General features: G+C 46.7%; 2 protein-coding genes across 2 annotated transcripts in view; both read right to left on the bottom strand.

The window, feature by feature from the left end:
- Positions 1–256: 256 nt before the first annotated feature.
- On the bottom strand, positions 257–4,967 carry LOC311116877 (uncharacterized protein; the record flags this gene model as incomplete). Its single annotated transcript, XM_084191903.1, has 5 exons — positions 3,549–4,967; positions 1,739–2,032; positions 1,069–1,129; positions 766–871; positions 257–371 (listed from the first exon to the last, which is right to left on the bottom strand). Coding segments are annotated over exons 1-5 (1,863 nt in total), but the record flags the coding sequence as incomplete, so codon positions are not given.
- An 846-nt stretch (positions 4,968–5,813) lies between these two features.
- Positions 5,814–20,000, bottom strand: part of LOC311116879 (cAMP-dependent protein kinase catalytic subunit alpha) — a 17,607-nt gene continuing 3,420 nt past the window's right edge. The window contains exons 3-10 of the mRNA XM_084191906.1: positions 17,107–17,235; positions 15,625–15,723; positions 13,528–13,610; positions 12,212–12,338; positions 9,719–9,814; positions 9,170–9,292; positions 7,841–8,005; positions 5,814–7,543 (exon numbers count right to left, since the gene is read on the bottom strand). Coding sequence (XP_084048032.1) covers positions 7,418–7,543; positions 7,841–8,005; positions 9,170–9,292; positions 9,719–9,814; positions 12,212–12,338; positions 13,528–13,610; positions 15,625–15,723; positions 17,107–17,235 — 948 coding nt within the window. The 3' untranslated portion in view covers positions 5,814–7,417. The remainder of the gene's footprint in view (positions 7,544–7,840; positions 8,006–9,169; positions 9,293–9,718; positions 9,815–12,211; positions 12,339–13,527; positions 13,611–15,624; positions 15,724–17,106; positions 17,236–20,000) is intronic.

The following is a 20,000-nucleotide window of genomic DNA, read 5'->3' on the forward strand; positions in this document are numbered from 1 at the left end:
GCCTGTTCTGGAAACCCTGCTGTCTGTCTCATCTCACCTGAGTCCTGAAGGCTAAGGCCTGTTCTGGAAACCCTGCTGTCTGTCTCATCTCACCTGAGTCCTGAAGGCTAAGGCCTGTTCTGGAAACCCTGCTGTCTGTCTCATCTCACCTGAGTCCTGAAGGATAAGGCCTGGAAACCCTGCTGTCTGTCTCATCTCACCTGAGTCCTGAAGGCTAAGGCCTGTTCTGCAAACCCTGCTGTCTGTCTCATCTCACCTGAGTCCTGAAGGCTAAGGCCTGTTCTGGAAACCCTGCTGACGTGAAATAACTGACCACGTCAGACACTGTCCAGTTCACTGGGTTTAGACTGCCCAGCTCAGACTTCACAAACCTAGAAAGAGAGAGAGAGAGGGGGGAGGGGGTAGAAAGAGGGGGAGGGGGAGAGAGAGAAGGAGATAGAGAGGATGGGGGTAGAGAGAGAGAGGGGGGAGGGGGAGAGAGAGAAGGAGATAGAGAGGATGGGGTAGAGAGAGAGTAAGAGAGGGGGATGGGGAAATATTTTAAGTGTTTGCTTAGAGTCAGTCTACTACTTGTAACTGTCATTTAGTTACAAAATGACTAGAATATACTTTCGTTTCACACACACTTCTTCATCTCTTGCCTCCCTCCCTCACTTCCTTCCATACACTCATCTGCTCCTCCCTCGAGCTCCCTCATTTACTCCTCTCTCATTCATGTGAAATACATTTACTCTCCTTCACACTCTCGCTCTCTCTCATACTCACACTCCTCCATTCATCCCTCTCTCCTCTGCCAGACCAGAGTCTCTAGGTGAGGCGGTTGGGGTGAGGAGACAGGAGGACACGCCCACCTCTGTCTTACAGGCTGAACCTGCTGGCACAGAGGAGAGGGGTTAGCACTGCACTACACACACACACAGAGGAGAGGGGTTAGCACTGCACTACACACACACACACACAGAGGAGAGGGGTTAGCACTGCACTACACACACACACACAGAGGAGAGGGGTTAGCACTGCACTACACACACACACTCCCACGCTCAGGCGTTGAAAAGCAGAACTCACAGTTATGGTTGTGGACAGAGGAAGTGTGGCTCATTCTCTCTGACTGTACCACATTCTGATCCTGAGAGAGAGAGAGAGAGAGAGAGAGAGAGAGAGAGAGAGAGAGAGAGAGAGAGAGAGAGAGAGAGAGAGAGAGAGAGAGAGAGAGAGAGAGAGAGAGAGAGAGAGAGAGAGAGAGAGAGAGAGAGAGAGAGAGAGAGAGAGAGAGAGAGAGAGAAAAACTATTTGCACATTGTTACAACACTGTATATAGACATAATATGACACTTGAAATGTCTTTATTCTTTTGGAACTTTTGTGAGTGTAATGTTTACTGTTCATTTTTTTTTTTTGTTTCACTTTTGTTTATTATCTATTTCACTTGCTTTGGTCATGTAAACATATGTTTCCCATGCATATAAAGCCCTTAAATTGAAATTGAATTGAGAGAGAGAGAGATGAATTTCCTGGGGGAAAATTACTCAATATGAAAAAGAGAAACCAAAAGCAAGAAACAGACAAACAGAGACATATAAAAAGAGAGATGTGAAGAGGAAGCCTATACCTGTGTGTCTGTGTGTATCTGGTCTGCAGAGACAGAGAGAGATGTGAAGGGGAAGCCTATACCTGTGTGTCTGTGTGTATCTGGTCTGCAGAGACAGAGAGAGAGATGTGAAGGGGAAGCCTATACCTGTGTGTCTGTGTGTATCTGGTCTGCAGAGACAGTATTGGTTGTGTGTTCAGGTTGATTGTCCTCCTGCTTCACCCCCGCCTGTCCCTCGGAACCTCCAGTGATGTCATCACCATTCCCCGTTTCCGTTTCCATGGGAACCGGGGCAGGGCAAGTCACCCCCTTAGAACCCTCCTCACCCCCTGAGGTTTGGGTGTCACTCTGTCCCCCATCCTCAGCATCCCCTGTTCCCTTCTCCTCTTCATCCTCCTCCTCTCCACTCTCTGTGTCCATTGGCTCCTCCTCTTTCACCTCCTAGGAAGAGAGAGAGAGAGAGAGAGAGAGGGAGGGTTCAGAGAGAGAGAGAAAGAGCATTCAGTTGCAGGTCTGCATACTGTAAATCACCAGGTTTTACAGTTACATCATAGTATGAATTAGCAGAGTTAGCAGAGTAAGAAAGGAATATGTCAAATACAGTTTGAGACATGTCTTTATTTTCAGGAAACAGGCTATATAACTTGGTAGCCAACAGTCACTCATTCGTTTATTCATAGTGGCGAACTAGGCTGCATCATACTTTGGCGTGCGCCTGTTTGTTGCTCACTCCCTCCCTACATTCTTGCGATCTCTTTTGTCCACTGTTTCGTTATTGACAGGCAGCGCTGCTCGAGCCAAGCGCAGACGGTGCGTGCCTTTGTAATGGCCCAGGCAGCAACCGGCTGCACCGACAGAGCTAGAACCTCTCCCCCGCCACAACAGTCCCAGGTTCGGCTTAAAAACACGCACTGCCCGCTCGGTTTTAGAATTTTAATGTAACCTATCATGAGAGAATCAGTGCGTCTTTCTTGGTGACTGGGTGTGCTTATGACTACAGTTACATCACCGAGAGAGAGAGCGAGAGGGAGCATGCATTTGTGCTGTTAAAAAAAAGGTAGCAGCTTAGAAAGGGCGTAATGAGGCACGAACATGAGAGATAGAGGCGGGGATAGAGGGTTAGAGAGAGAGTAAAGAGAGAGAAGCACGGAACTAAGAAGATTATAATGGAGAGAAAAAAACAAGTGCCTGTGAGGTGAATAAAGCCTTGGTGCAGACAGACTTCCCGCCATGGAAAGTATTCTTTCCTTTTCACATCCCGTGACCAAACTATTGCACCGAATTAGCCTCGTAACGCCCCATCCGTCCGTCCGTCCGTATAACTTACAGCCAGCTAGACACCGTCTATGCTATAGGGACCGTAGCCTATAGCCGAACTTTCACCGCGCCAAATACAGAGAAACCGCTACAGCATATTGTGGTCGCTCGTTTTAGGTCGCCCTCTCTCTTGGCGTGCTCCAGTGTGTGCGTGTTTATGGAACAAGAGAAGCGAACGGACGAGAGAGCGCTGTTGAGCAGCTGAAAGCCCGCACCTTTTGTGCTGCCTGGCTGGCAGTGGAGCCCTATAGGAAACAGTGAGCAGGCAGCAAGACAGACAGTTGAGTGTCGAGGACAAAAACCAGGGTGTCTGTTCTCCCGGCGCACTGTTCACGTTACCATTGGCTACGATTCACACAAAACACACCAGACCAGAAACGTCATTTTAAACCCACGATTCATTTAGGTCAAGGGATAGATTTGCCTTCAGAATAGTTTTACCAGTGATTGCGCTTAGTTAGGCTGAAAGAGAGAAGAAGAATGGAGGGAAAATACAGAGGGAAAAGAGAAAGAGCAGTCTGTCTGCGTTGTGTTTTGATATCATGATCATTAATTCATAAGCAGACAGGGTGTAGTGAGCGTATTGTGTCTCTCTCTCGGTGTGCGTAGGCTATAGGACGTGTTGGAAATATTAAGTTACCTTTTTCCCAATGTGTTTATCCTGCAGTGCGCTCTTTAGCAGTCTGTTAGCGGGGCCGTGGGGCTTCGCTGGGACTGGCGCTGCCTCCACTCCCCTCACCGGAAGAGTGATGTTCCCACACCGGGTCCTCCGCAGCCGACCTCTCGCCACCTCTCTCTCCAGAACCACCTTGACTCTGTTGCGGGTCAGCTTACCCTCAGATGAGAGGCCGTCTTGGCTGGTCAGGTAACCCAGGATCTCCTTCAGTCCCAGCGGCTTGTGGCCCCCGCGGGTCTCCCCTCTTAACGCGGAGGCTCGGTTCTGCTCGGCTAGTCTGCGGACGGAGGCGATCAGTCTGTCGCCCAGATCCGAGCTGGTTTGCCCGCTGCCCCCCACCCCCGGGTTCCCCTCACCTCGGCCGGCCCGGAGTTTGGGTTTGACAGGTGGGGATGCTGGCTGAAGCTGTTTCGGCCGCAGGAGATGGCTGTTGCTGCTGGAACTAGAACTGGCGCTCCCCTGGCAAATTGTATTTTCCGTTTCAGCAGCAACACCAACGCTGCTACTGCTGCCCTCCTGCCCAGTCTCCACTCCCCCTCCACCCCAGACCCCCTTTGCTTTGCTCGGAGCACCGCTCCCATCGTGGCCCGGTTTTGTGTCGTGGTTGCCGGCCAAAGGGCTGCTGCTGCTACCCCCATCCTGCCCCCCTCCTCCTCTTTCTCCTAATCTCTTGTCTTTTGACGCACTTGCTTTCCCACTGCAGCCTCTCCCGGCAGCACAGCCCATTTCGCCACAACCTGGGCAGCAGCCAGGGCCGTTTCCGCTATTCGGTGGAAAAAGCTTTTGTTTTTTCTCGGAGGTGATACCCGGAGTTTCTGGCCGGGGGTCAGGGCACTCGCTCGGCTCGGAGACAGAGTCATCCTCTCGGTCCTGGCTCTCCACCTCCTCTAGGTCGGTAAAGCTGTGCGCGCTGTCCCCGTTGTTGTTCAAACTGGCGTGTTTGGCTTGCTCTCCCTCCGCCTCGCTCCCACCACCGCTACCGCCGCCGCTACTCGGCGTGAAGTCACTCTTCTTTCGACTCTTTCTCTGCACCTTCGCCGCATTCCTGTAGGATATGGAGCCCTTATAGCTAACTTTGAGCACTGTTTGCTCTTGGATCAGTTTCTCCAGTTCCTCCCTGGTTCTGTCTGGATCCGAGCCGTGTCTTCTCCGGACCATACGACATATTCTCTCAAGGTCCGGTCGGGCTTTCCGGGAGCGCAGAGAGTCGATTGTCTCGAGGATCCAGTCCCGGTACTTGGGTTCGGACATTGTTTGTTGTTTTCCCGGCGGTTGAGTTTGGGTTTGGCCGAGTGCGTCTTTTCTCTCTTGTTGTTTCTGAAGTGACGCTGTTAGACGCTCTCCTATATGGACCCAGTGCGAGCAGAGAGCGAGCCCGGCAGAGCGGAGAATGAAGAACGGAAGCCTCGATGTGCGCACGCGTTGGCCACATTGTGCGCTTAAGGTGGACTGACGAAGATGGCGTCCCCTTCAGTTCACTCACAGCAGACATACGTGGACGGTAGTTTATTTAAGGTGGCATTTTTTCCGTTTTTTTTGCGCATCTCAAGCACAGCGCTCTTTGTTCACATTCCCGCGGCTTTTGGGAAATGTAAACACGCTTTTATTGGTTGTAATACATACATACAGATTCGGAAATGGTCTTATTTCGAATTTATGCATTTCTCCAGATGAACACGTCTTAGGTGGGTCTCTCCAGAGTCCAGGCTAAAGAGCCAACAGTTGGCTGGATGACTGCATCGGGAGACTGATGCATTTTCTCACCTCTAGGCTAAACTGTCTTACAGGAAATGCGTCTCATAGGCTTAAACAGAGTCTGTTCGTCTCTAATAAAATATAAAAATATGGATTGAATAGGTATACAGGTGTGTGTCACAGTGTGTGTGTTTGTGTAGGTCTATGAGTGTGTGTCAGTCCCCAACAGTTTTAAAGTGAGTTCAGTGGTTTCCAAACCTCTCCCCAGGGTCTCCCTGCCAGTCCACACATCTGATCTATTCTACAGCTAATCATCCAGCCCTTGACTAGGTGAATCAGGTGAGCTAGTTCAGGGCTACAACAAAGTGGTGAAAGATCTGGGGGTCCTCAACGAGAGGTTTGGAGACCACTGGGCTATATCACACACACACACACACACACACACACACACACACACACACACACACACACACACACACACACACACACACACACACACACACACACACACAAAACAACAATCCCTTGTGTTGGTCATTTTAACAAGTAAAACTTTATTGGACTGATACTCAAGTTGCAAAATATGACACTTTGTGTTTTTATTGTGTTGTTTTTCCATGTGGTCGTATTAGATGGTGTCTTTAAACACATCCCTTTGCAGTGCTGAGGGTCATATAGGGGTTGCTAAAGTCCGTAACTTTCCCCAAATTCCCTGTTTTTTTCAGATATCCTGGTTGAAGGTGTCCCGGATCTCCTGCTTATTCCCTCAAATTTCCAGGAATCTTCCAACCAGGATTGCTGGTAAACCAGGGAAGTTAGAATTGCGCAAACCCCAGTCATACGTTATAAAGACTATAGGCCTTGTTTATTTCCATAGAAAGTGCAACAGTATGTATATAGTATGTATACACCAGCATTGTGCCTGTCCACGCTGAGAGGAGGATGACCTATAAATACATTGAGGAGACGTGATGGAGGGAATAAACAGCTGTCCACGGTTACGTCCCAAATGGCACACCATTCCCTACTTAGTGCACTACTTTTGACCAGAGAGCCCTATGGTCCCTGGTCAAAAGTAGTGCACTAGATAGGGAATAGGGTGCCATTTGGGACGTGGCTTATGATATCAGGCAAAGGTACACAACATTAAAGAGTAGAAGAGAATATGGAATTGTATTCGAAGGAGAAGAGTGTCAAGACAATGTAATAATAATAATAATAATAATAATAATAATAATAATAATAAGATGGTCTTTTCAATCCTGGACAACTGAGTTAGAGAATGTTATTACACCTTTCTAATCGTTATGCGTAATACAAGACATCAAATAGTTCTGATGTCTGTAACATGAGAATGAGTATACTTCTAGGCCGGTTTTGAAAACAAGCAAAGGACTGCAGGTCATTAAGAAGGCAGAACATGAACTGGTCCCATGAGGCTCAGTTGGTAGAGCATCATTTGACCAGAGGTTCAATTTCTGCTGGGGACACCCAGACAACAGAACGCCTGACCGTAAGTTGCTTTGGATAAAAGCATCTGCTAAGTGGCATATTATTATTACTCTGAACTGACCTAGTGTGAAGACCGAAGTGTACAGTTGAGTGTATGTATTAACACAAAGACAGGAAGAAAACACCAGACTGGAAACAATAACATCAAGACCTTCTGTAGCTTCCCCGAGCTTGGTCCACCAGGGGGGTGAGGGGACACACACCAGGGGGGAGGTGAGGGCAGAGTATTGTGGTTTCGTCCCAAATGGCACCCTATTCCCTATATAGTGCACTACTTTAGACCAGAGCACCCAAAGGGGTTTAGTAAAAAGTAGTGCACTATATAGGGAATAGGGTGCCATTTGGAACGCACCCCAGTATGCGTGCAGCAATATGCTTGCCTAGTTGTTACAGAGACAGGTCCCTGACCCATTATAGTACTTAGGAGACAGTTGTTACAGAGACTTCTCTCCCTCTCCCCTCGTTCCCTCTCTTCTTCTCTCCCTCTCGTAGCTGGTGCTTGTGATTCAACAGGAGACAGTACTCCAGTTTACCTTTCCTATCTCTCTCCTTAGCCTCCCTCCTTCCCCCTCTCCTTCCTTCCCTCTCTCTCTTCCTCCTTCCAATCCCTCTCTCTCTGGTTGGGTCTAGAACTCAGCAAACTCCTTGGCACATTTTTCACTGATGGAGACTCTGATCTCCTCCTCTTCGTACTCATCAAAGTTGCTGGTGTCACCTGGGCCTTTGAACTTAGGGACGAAGGGGGCCTCCACCTACACACACACACACACACACACACACAGGAAGAGAAAAAACGTAACATTTGAAAAATCGATCAATCAATCATTGCATTTACTAAACCAGATTCCCATATAATTATTATATTCAAACATATCAATAAATGTTTTACATGACATTCATTTAGCAGACGCTCTTATCCAGAGCGACATACAGGAGAAATTAGAGTTAAGTGCCTTGCTCAAGGGGGATTTCTGGAAAACCTAGGAATTTTGGGAAAGTTACCTGGAATTGTACTGTACCCTACATGTCGGTTAAGCCCCAACCCTCACCTTTCTCTGGTATACGGCGATCCAATCGGTGGTGGCGAACCACTTGTGTCCCTTGATGTCGTTGACGCCGTTCTTCAGGTTGCCATAGCGCTTGGTCAGGTCCACCTGTAGTAGATTCCTCAATAGATCCTTCAGGTCAGAGCTGAAGTGGGAGGGGAAACGCACCTGGGGTGGAGAGGGGGAGGAGTGGTGAGGAGGGGGAATAGAGGAGGAGGGGAAGGGGGAGTGGTAGTGTGGGGAAGGAGAGGAGGGAGAGGGGGAGTGGAGGAGGAGAGAGGGGAGGATATGTGGGAGAGGAGGGAGAGGGGGGAAGAGAGGAGGGGTGGAGGAGAGGGGGAGGAGATGGGGGAGAGGAGGGAGAGTGGGGAGGAGTGGAGGGGTGGAGGAGTGGAGGGAGGAGAGGGGGAGGAGATGGTGGGAGGGGGAGGAGATGGTGGGGGGGGAGGAGATGGTGGGGGGGAGAGGAGGGGCAGAGGAGAGGGAAAGAGAGATGTTAGGAGGAAGAGGTAAACCAGCTCTTCTCATCTCAGTGCTGATCTAAAATGACTAGGCAGGCCAACATATATATAGTGTAGGGCAGGTAGAAGTCCCAAATGGCATCCTATGTCCTATATAGTGCACTCCATTTGACCAGGGCCCACAGGGATGAATCCTAGGAGTGTCAGAACACTGAAGCACTGAGTCCAAACAGAGACTACCCAGGGATGCAAAACTCGTCAGTTTCAGGCAATATTCACCGCAGACAAAGACTTTATCACCCATTGAGCTAGAAAAGAGAGAGGTGTGAACAGATCTTCTCCCTGTGGGACACTACCTTCTCTGGCGGCCGTGTCATCACACACTCCACGCAACACACTTTGTTCCTGACTGGGACATTTGGAATGCAACTCGAGGTTTGAGATAATGCTGTGGTTATAGTAGATAAGAAGCATATTATAGTTGCCTGTATGTTTCAATAGCGCTAATTGTTACACACAACGTTATTAATGTTAGCTAGCTATGATCTCAGCTCAGCAATGTCAATGGGCCCTGGTCCAGTGTTTATAAAGGGGACGGGTGCCACTAGCGACACATCCTAGTGAAACCCAGTCACTATGCTACTTTAGCAGCATTAGCTTTTTCCCTCTCTGAGTACAGCTCAGGGTAAACTATCCCAAACCCAGAGCCCTCTGGCTCGCCAACACACGTGACCGCCCTCCTTAACAACATACCAACCAGTTGTGCTATAGAAAAGGATCCTATTGGATAGCTCCATTGGCGACATTTCAAGCTAGCTGTGGAGTGAGCTTACGGCACGTACTTCTCTCCGTTACACTAGAACCAGCTCACCTTCCCAGAGACGATCTTTTCATAGATTTGTATGGGCTGGTCAGCAAAGAAGGGAGGATAACCAGCTGCCATCTCATAGACCAACACACCCAACGCCCACCAGTCTACGGCCTTGTTATATCCCTGGAGAGAGAGAGGGGGGGGGGAGGGAGGAGGGAGAGGGGGGGAGGAGGGGGGGGGGGGGGGGGGAGGAGGAATGGGGGGGAGGGGAGGGAGAGGGAAAGGAAGGAGGAGGAAGAGGGAGGGAAGGAGGGGGAGGGGAGGGAGAGGGAGGGAAGGAGGGGGAAAGGAGGGAGGGGGGGGTGGACGGAATGAGGGGAGGGAGGGGAGCGAGAGAGGGGGTGAGAGAAAGAGAGAGGTAAAGAGGGAGAGAGGAGATGTAACATGTTGAGAGTTACATTGAGGTGTGGAGGTAGAGAGAGAAAGTAACTGAGGTCTGTAGTAACATAATGCCTCAGGGACAGCAGTCTCCTCCATTTTGATTCCATAAAAAGCAGTTGCACTGAAACCCATTCAGTGCTAAGCCACTGGGCCTCCATTGCGGCTCACCTTGCTGAGGATGATCTCTGGGGCCAGGTACTCTGGGGTTCCACACAGCGTCCAGGTTCGACCCTTCACACGCTTAGCAAAACCAAAATCTGTCACCTGAGAGAGAGAGAGAGAGAGAGAGAGAGAGAGAGACCACCGTAAATACAACCCATATTTATTTGCACATCGTTATAACACTGTACATAGCCATAATATGACATTTGAAATGTCTCTATTCCTTTGAAACTTTTATGATTTTAATGTTTACTGTTCATTTTTGATTGCTTATTTCACTTTTGTTTATTATCTATTTCAGTTGTTTTGGCAATGTAAACATATGTTTCCCATGCCAATAAAGCCCTTTGAATTGAATTGAATTGAGAGAGAGAGAGAGAGAGAGAGCGAGACAGGAGGAGGGTAATTACACAACAGTTAAATAGTAGCTACAGAGGAATGACAGAGTATCTGCAGTACCACTATTCCCCACTAGGGGGATGCAGAGACTGTGCTATAAACTACTACTGTACACATACACATACAGTAAGTGCATGTAATAGAACCTTTTCCAGTACACGACACACCGACGTCACGCACAGATGCGCGCAAATCTTGGCGGCAGTAAGAAAGCCATCGGCATCTTTGCCCATTCAACACAGCTTAGATTTACGTTTTTATTACTTCTAAACAAAATAATTTTTTGGGGGGGGTTCTCATACACTTAAAATGATGTTTTGATTCTTGCTTGAACAGTCACTAAGATCATATTTGGTTGTGATCTTTGCAAAATAACTATTTTGGATGCAGCAGTTATTAGCTAGAATGCGAACACTTGTTGATATAGGCTGTAGCAAAAGCTAGCCAAAAGAGCCATATTACTGGTTGAAGCTGAAGTGTTTTTTAAGTATAATGTAGTTGATTTGCGATGATTATTATATTAAGCAGGAAATTCATACAAGTCTTAAAATCCAATTATAATCCAAAAGTATTGTGAAATGCACTCATAAGCAACATGTAAATAGAGGCGTTTTCTGCAGGTGTTCTATAAGAACTCCCACTTGTTCTGCCACCAACTTGCGCGCATCACCCCCGTGCGGCAATGTTTGCAAACACAGAAAGGGGTCTATACCATCGATGGGTTAGCTGACAACATCACAAAAACTATGCATGTGCGTCGATGGTGCAGAAGTCCCTGTGTTGTTGTGATTCTGAACGGCCAGATAGCTAGCAACAATGACAACAAGCTGCCATGTTGGGAATCGTAGGTGGCTCGTTTCAACTAGTTATATCTTGTTATTGATATCATGTCTTGTTTGGAGGTGTTTTGACTCGTCACGTCTATGCGAATATGGCTAAAATCCGCTAGCTAGCTAACCAACAACTGTAACGATGTACAGTGCATTCGGGAAAGTATTCAGACCCCATGACTTTTTCCACATTTTGTTACGTTACAGCCTTATTCAAAAATGTATTAAATACAAATGTTCCTCATTAATCTACACACAATACCCAATAATGACAAAGTGAAAACAGGTTTATAGAAATTTCAGATCGTTTGCTATGAGACTCGAAATTGAGCTCAGGTGCATCGTGTTTCCGTTGATCATCCTTGAGATGTTTCTACAACTTTATTGGAGTCCACCTGTGGTAAATTCAATTGATTGGCCATGATTTGGAAAGGCACACACCTGTCTATATAAGGTCCCACAGTTGACAGTGCATTTCAGAGCAAAAACCAAGTCAAAGGAATTGTCCGTAGAGCTCCGGGACAGGATTGTGTCGAGGCACAGATCTGGGGAAGGGTAGCAAAATAATTCTGCAGCATTGAAGGTCCCCAAGAACACAGTGGCCTCAATCATTCTTAAATGGAAGAAGTTTGGAACCACCAAGACTCTTCCTAGAGCTGGCCACCTGGCCAAACTGAGCAATCGGGGGAGCAGGGCTTTGGTCAGGAAGGTGACCAAGAACCCGATGGTCACTCTGACAGAGCTCCAGAGTTCCTCTGTGGAGATGGGAGAACCTTCCAGAGGGACAACCATCTCTGCAGCACTCAACCAATAAAGATTTGGAGAGGGGTCTGAATACTTTCCGAATGCACTGTATTTGAAAGACAACAAGTGCTCATTGTGCAACATTGTAATTTTTTTCAAATAAGGATTTGGAGAGGAAATATAGTTTACATGTTGTCAACAATACTTTGATTCTAAGCCAACCCCGCCTCAGTTTTGTCCCGTCTATAACATCCTACATCTAAATATGACAACCTAATGTAGCCCATACATAGCCTCATGTCAGTAGACTGTTTCTAGCCCTACATCAGGTCAAATTACCTGTAGGTAGCTCTATGTCATGTTATGTCACCTGTTTGTAGCTCTATGTCATGTTATGTCACCTGTTTGTAGCTCTATGTCATCCTATGTCAGCCTGTATGTAGCTCTATGTCATGTTATGTCACCTGTATGTAGCTCTATGTCATGTTATGTCACCTGTATGTAGCTCTATGTCATGCTATGTCACCTGTATGTAGCCCTGCTGGTCTATGAGCAGGTTCTCAGGTTTTAGGTCTCGGTAGATGAGGTCCAGAGCGTGCAGGTACTCAAAGGTCAAGACGATCTGAGCCGCGTAGAACCGAGCATGAGGCTCACTACGAGAGAGAGAGAGAGAGAGAGAGAGAGAGAGAGAGAGAGAGAGAGAGAGAGAGAGAGAGAGAGAGACAGACAGAGCGAGAGAGAGGAAGAGAGAGAGAGACAGAGAGAGAAAGAGAGAGAGAGAGAGAGAGATGAATAAGCAAATAAGCAGAGAAGATAAAATACAGTAGAATAGATGACAGTACTACAGTAACTAAATAGAACACAGTAGAATAGATGACAGTACTACAGTAACTAAATAGAACACAATAGAACAGAATAAAGGAGGATCAACTTGATTCTATTATAATACATGGAATTTGGATAGAATCCACAATCTAAGCCAATCCAGTGGTATAAGAGAGTGTGTATGTGTATGTGTGTGTGTATGTGTGTGTGTATGTGTGTGTGTGTATGTGTATGTGTGTATGTGTGTGTGTGTGTATGTGTGTGTGTGTATGTGTGTGTGTGTGTGTGTATGTGTGTATGTGTGTGTGTGTGTGTGTAGCAGAGGATGTGAGTGGAGTGGAGAAAGGAGCGGAGCGTCAGTAATTTGGCTGGAGCGAGGAGCGGATTTAAAAAAAATTTGCCGTGTCGGCCTCTCATAGGCCTATGCTCTGACCAGCATTTAGCATTTCCTTCATCACTGTTCTTTTAATTAGGCCTATTCTGTTGTATTCCTTTAGCCTGTCCTATGCACAGAGATGTTGATATGAGTCGACCAAGAAATAGGTCAAAGCCTGTGTAATTGCTAGTAAGACAACCAATGAACCCATACAGCAGCGCTGGAGACCTTTAGATTTTTATAAAGGCTATTGTTAAAAAAAAAAAACAGGAGTCTAAGTTTGTAACAGTGTCAAGTCGTCTATCAAGTGTAAAATGTGAGGGCAACAGAACCAATGGATTAGAGAAAAAGCCAGTCGTTTTTTTTAACACCGCAGCCACATATCATCAGCTCGGTCCCGGTTCAGTCGCATACAACATGTTGTTGACTTCTAACGACAGCCTACTTCAAAACCAAATGGTACAAAGTGATAAAAGTAGTTTGTTAAATTATCTTTTTAAAACAAAAAAATGAATGGAGCGAATTTGGAGCGGCAGTCAAGTGAGCGATTTTTAGCGGGGGGGAAAGGACGTTGAGTGCCGGACTGTTCCGTGAGCGTTGAGTGGGATTTCAGACTGCTCAACTCTGCTGTGGAGACTTACCTGAACCTGCCGATTCGTCGTAGATGGGAGAACATCTCTCCACCAGGTACATACTCCATCACCATGTACAGGTTAGTGTTGTCCTGCAGAACAGACAGGATATGTTACTGATACACACATACAGTGAGGGAAACAAGTATTTGATCCCCTGCTGATTCTGTATGTTTGCCCACTGACAAAGACATGATCAGTCTATAATTTTAATGGTAGGTTTATTTGAACAGTGAGAGACAGAATAACAACAAAAAAATCCAGAAAAACGCATGTCAAAAATGTTATAAATCTATTTGCATTTTAATGAAGGAAATAAGTATTTGACCCCTCTGTAAAACATGACTTAGTACTTGGTGGCAAAACCCTTGTTGGCAATCACAGAGGTCAGACGTTTCTTGTAGTTGGCCACCAGGTTTGCACACATCTCAGGAGGGATTTTGTCCCACTCCTCTTTGCAGATCTTCTCCAAGTCATTAAGGTTACGAGGCTGACGTTTGGCAACTCGAACCTTCAGCTCCCTCCACAGATTTTCTATGGGATTAAGGCCTGGAGACTGGCTAGGCCACTCCAGGACCTTAATGTGCCCCTTCTTGAGCCACTCCTTTGTTGCCTTGGCCATGTGTTTTGGGTCATTGTCATGCTGGAATACCCATCCACGAGCCATTTTCAATGCCCTGGCTGAGGGAAGGAGGTTCTCACCCAAGATTTGACGGTACATGGCCCCGTCCATCGTCCCTTTGATGCGGTGAAGTTGTCCTGTCCCCTTAGCAGAAAAACACCACCAAAGCATAATGTTTCCACCTCCATGTTTGACGGTGGGAATGGTGTTCTTAGGGTCATAGGCAACATTCCTCCTCCTCCAAACACGGCGAGTTGAGTTGATGCCAAAGAGCTCGATTTTGGTCTCATCTGACCACAACACTTTCACCCAGTTCTCCTCTGAATCATTCAGATGTTCATTGGCAAACTTCAGACGGGCCTGTATATGTGCTTTCTTGAGCAGGGGGACCTTGCGGGCGCTGCAGGATTTCAGTCCTTCACGGCGTAGTGTGTTACCAATCGTTTTCTTGGTGACTATGGTCCCAGCTGCCTTGAGATCATTGACAAGATCCCCCTGTGTAGTTCTGGGCTGATTCCTCACTGTTCTCATGATCATTGCAACTCCACGAGGTGAGATCTTGCATGGAGCCCCAGGCCGAGGGAGATTGACAGTTCTTTTGTGTTTCTTCCATTTGTGAATAATCACACCAAATGTTGTCACCTTCTCACCAAGCTGCTTGCCGATGGTCTTGTAGCCCTTTCCAGCCTTGTGTAGATCTACAATCTTGTCCCTAACATCCTTGGAGAGCTTTTTGGTCTTGGCCATGGTGGAGAGTTTGGAATCTGATTGATTGATTGCTTCTGTGGACAGGTGTCTTTTATACAGGTAACGAGCTGAGATTAGGAGCACTCCCTTTAAGAGTGTGCTCCTAATCTCAGCTCGTTGCCTGTATAAAAGACACCTGGGAGCCAGAAATCTTTCTGATTGAGAGGGGGTCAAATACTTATTTCCCTCATTAAAATGCAAATCAATTTATAACATTTTTGACATGCGTTTTTCTCCAGGTGAAAGCTATGATCCCTTATTGATGTCACTTGTTAAATCCACTTCAAATCAGTGTAGATGAAGGGGAGGAGACAGGTTAAAGAAGGATTTTTAAGCCTTGAGACAATTGAGACATGGATTATGTATGTGTGCCGTTCAGAGGGTGAATGGGCAAGACAAAATATTGAAGTGCCTTTGAACGGGGTATGGTGGTAGGTTTGTGTCAAGAACTGCAACGCTGCTGGGTTTTTCACGCTCAACAGTTTCCCGTGTGTATCAAGAATGGCCCACCACCCAAAGGACATCCAGCCAACTTGACACAACTGTGGGAAGCATTGGAGTAAACATGGCCCAGCATCCCTGTGGAACACTTTCGACATCTTGTAGAGTCCATGCCCTGACAAATAGAGGCTGTTCTGAGGGCTAAAGGGAGTGGTGCAACTCAATATTAGGAAGGTGTTCTTAATGTTTGGAAAACTCAGTGTACATGCACACACACACACACAGATAGTGTGTACCTTGAAGGAGTACTCTACTTGCACCAGGAAAGGGAAGCTGACAGCCGTAAGAATACGCTTCTCATTCAGAGTGTGTTCTATCTGTTTCAGCTTTACCACCTGAGAGAGAGAGAGAGAGAGAGAGAGAGGGGGGGGAGAGAGGAGAGAGAGAGAGAGAGGGGGGGGAGAGAGAGAGGAGAGAGAGAGAGAGAGGGAGAGAGAGAGGGGGGGGAGAGAGGAGAGAGAGAGAGAGAGGGGGGGGAGAGAGAGAGGAGAGAGAGAGAGAGAGAGAGAGGGGGGGAGAGAGAGAGGAGAGAGAGAGGGGAGAGAGAGGGAGATAGAGAGAGACAGAGAGAGAGAGAAAGAGGGGGAGGATGAGAGAGAGAGGGGGAGAGAGAGGGAGAGAGAAAGAGAGAGAGGGGAGAGAGAGAGAGAGAGGGGGGGAGAGAGAGAGGGGAGAGAGAGAGAGATAGAGAGAGACAGAGAGAGAGAGAAAGAGGGGGAGGATGAGAGAGAGAGGGGGAGAGAGAGGGAGAGAGAGAGAGAGAGAGAGAGAGAGAGAGAGAGAGAGAGAGGGGGGACAGAGAGTGGAGGAGATTGAAGAGAAACCAGTGAAAGAAAGAGAGGTTGGAGTGCTATACAAACACAATGTATTGTCATCATTATTCACTATCAGAGAGAAGAAGAGTGTTAGGAGGACATATCATTATTCACTATCAGAGAGAAGAAGAGTGTTAGGAGGACAAATAATACCGAGAATGATTGACAGCCCAAACTCCTCCCCTAGTGATGACGTCATCCTGACCCCTGACCCCCATGACCTTCTTGACCTGCAGTAGGATGAAGTTGCTCCACATAAGGTCAGTTTAGTGTTTTCCCCTCTAATAGTTAGGGTTAGAATTGGGCAAGGGAGTGGAGTGATCTGGCTGGTGTAGCGGTAATGCTGCAGCCTCCAACACACACGTCTACGGTGTCGGTTTGAATCCAGCTTACTGCCCTTTGACACAACCTCTCTCTATCTTTCCCCACTCTCATCCTTTCTCTCTCTCTCTATTCAATAAAGAAAATACCTTAAAAGTGTATATCTAACATTAAAATGGGGTAAGCTGATCCTAAATCTGTCAATGTGACTACAGACAACGTCTACCCAGAGCCTCCTAACCTCTGACCTCTTAACCCAGCGTTTTCCAATCCAGGTCCTGGGAACCAAACTGGTGTACATTTTTGTTTTGGCCTAACACTAACACACCTGATTCAAATAAACAACTCATCAAGCCTTTGATGAATTGAATCAGGTGTGTAGTGGGAAGGCTAAACCAGAAATGTGCAGCCCTTGGGGTCCCCAGGACTAGGACTGGGAAACGCTGCCCTAACACTTTTTTGCTTACCTGGATTCATGGGTTTTACGCTCAAACTTTTGGAAGAGAGTGATGGTACTCTTTTGAAACTTCCCTAACCCCTAATCCCTAACCTCTGACCTATAACCCCTGGTGCCCTGCTGACCTTTTGCTTGTTGAGGATCTTCATGGCGAAGTGTTGCCCAGTCTCTTTGTGCTTGACCAGCATGACGCGGCCAAACGAACCCGTACCCAGAGTTTTCAACCGCTCAAACTGATCGAGACTCGCTGTGTTCTGAGGAGGAGAGGGCCACAGAGAAACGGTTACAGAGAGGGTGTGTGTGTGTTTGTGTGTGTGTTAACTCAGTGACGTGTGGGTTTTCAAGCATGAACTGCTCGTTTCAAGTCCAGCCACAACATCTCAATTGGGATTAGGTCTGGACTTTGACTAGGCCATTCCAAAACTTCCAATTTGTTGCTTTTTAGCAATTTTAATGTAGACTTGATTGTGTGTTTTGGATCATTGTCTTGCTGCATGACCCAGCTGCGCTTCAGCTTCACCTCACAGACGGATGGTCTGACATTCTCCTGTAGAATTCTCTGATACAGAGCAGAATTCATGGTTCCTTCTATTAAGGCAAGTTGTCCAGGTCCTGAGGCAGCAAAGCATCCCCAAACCACCACACCACCACGCTTGACCTTTGGTATGATGTTCTTACTGTGGAATGCAGAGTTTGGTTTTCGCCAGGCATTACTGGAACCATGTCGTCCAAAAAGTTATACTTTTGAATCATCTGTTCATAGAACGTTCTTCCAAGAGTATTGATGGTCATCCAGGTGCTTTTTGGCAAACTTGAGTCAACTTTTTGGACGAGATGGGTCCCATTATGCCTGGCGAAAACCAAACACTGCATTCCACAGTAAGAACATCATACCAAAGGTCAAGCATGGTGGTGGTGGTGTGATGGTTTGGGGATGCTTTGCTGCCTCATGCTTGAAAACCCACACGTCACTGAGTTAAAGCAGTTCTGCATGGAAGAGTGGGCCAAAATTCCTCCACAGCGACGTGAGAGAGTGATCAACAACTACAGGAAGCATTTGGTTGGAGTCATTGCAGCTAAAGGTGGCACAACCAGTTATTGAGTGTAAGGGGGCAATTACTTTTTCACACAGGGGAATTAGGTGTTGCATAACTTTGTTTATGAAATAAATGAAATAAATATGTAAATGTTGTGTTATTTGTTCACTTATGTTCCCTTTACAGTGGGGAAAAAAAGAATTGAGTCAGCCACCAATTGTGCAAGTTCTCCCACTTAAAAAGATGAGAGAGGCCTGTAATTTTCATCATAGGTACACGTCAACTATGACAGACAAAATGAGAAAAAAAAATCCAGAAAATCACATTGTAGGATTTTTTATGAATTTATTTGCAAATTATGGTGGAAAATAAGTATTTGGTCAATAACAAAAGTTTCTCAATACTTTGTTATATACCCTTTGTTGGCAATGACACAGGTCAAACGTTTTCTGTAAGTCTTCACAAGGTTTTCACACACTGTTGCTGGTATTTTGGCCCATTCCTCCATGCAGATCTCCTCTAGAGCAGTGATGTTTTGGGGCTGTCGCTGGGCAACATGGACTTTCAACTCCCTCCAAAGATTTTCTATGGGGTTGAGATCTGGAGACTGGCTAGGCCACTCCAGGACCTTGAAATGCTTCTTACGAAGCCACTCCTTGGTTGCCCGGGCGGTGTGTTTGGGATCATTGTCATGCTGAAAGACCCAGCCACGTTTCATCTTCAATGCCCTTGCTGATGGAAGGAGGTTTTCACTCAAAATCTCACGATACATGGCCCTATTCATTCTTTCCTTTACACGGATCAGTCGTCCTGGTCCCTTTGCAGAAAAACAGCCCCAAAGCATGATGTTTCCACCCCCATGCTTCACAGTAGGTATGGTGTTCTTTGGATGCAACTCAGCATTCTTTGTCCTCCAAACACGACGAGTTGAGTTTTTACCAAAAAGTTCTATTTTGGTTTCATCTGACCATATGACATTCTCCCAATCCTCTTCTGGATCATCCAAATGCACTCTAGCAAACTTCAGATGGGCCTGGACATGTACTGGCTTAAGCAGGGGGACACGTCTTGCACTGCAGGATTTGAGTCCCTGGCGGCGTAGTGTGTTACTGATGGTAGGCTTTGTTACTTTGGTCCCAGCTCTCTGCAGGTCATTCACTAGGTCCCCCCGTGTGGTTCTGGGATTTTTGCTCACCGTTCTTGTGATCATTTTGACCCCACAGGGTGAGATCTTGCGTGGAGCCCCAGATCGAGGGAGATTATCAGTGGTATTGTATGTCTTCCATTTCCTAATAATTGCTCCCACAGTTGATTTCTTCAAACCAAGCTGCTTACCTATTGCAGATTCAGTCTTCCCAGCCTGGTGCAGGTCTACAATTTTGTTTCTGGTGTCCTTTGACAGCTCTTTGGTCTTGGCCATAGTGGAGTTTGGAGTGTGACTGTTTGAGGTTGTGGACAGGTGTCTTTTATACTGATAACAAGTTCAAACAGGTGCCATTAATACAGGTAACGAGTGGAGGACAGAGGAGCCTCTTAAATAAGAAGTTACAGGTCTGTGAGAGCCAGAAATCTTGCTTGTTTGTAGGTGACCAAATACTTATTTTCCACCATAATTTGCAAATAAATTCATTAAAAATCCTACAATGTGATTTTCTGGATTTTTCTTTCTCATTTTGTCTGTCATAGTTGACGTGTACCTATGATGAAAATTACAGGCCTCTCTCATCTTTTTAAGTGGGAGAACTTGCACAATTGGTGGCTGACTAAATACTTTTTTCCCCCACTGTATCTAATTTTAGGTTTTGGTTGAAGATCTGATAACATTCAGTATCACAAATATGCAAAAGTAGAGAAAATTAGAAAGGGGGCAAATACTTTTTCATAGCACTGTATACTTGTGGGGACCAGAAGTCCACACAAGAATAGTAAATCAAGAACAATTTGACCAACTGGGGACATTTTGTTGGTCCCCACAAGGTCAA

The sequence above is a fragment of the Coregonus lavaretus genome (genome assembly GCF_964263955.1).
Source record: "Coregonus lavaretus genome assembly, contig: HAP1_SCAFFOLD_2506, whole genome shotgun sequence".
Classification (NCBI taxonomy): Eukaryota; Metazoa; Chordata; class Actinopteri; order Salmoniformes; family Salmonidae; genus Coregonus; species Coregonus lavaretus.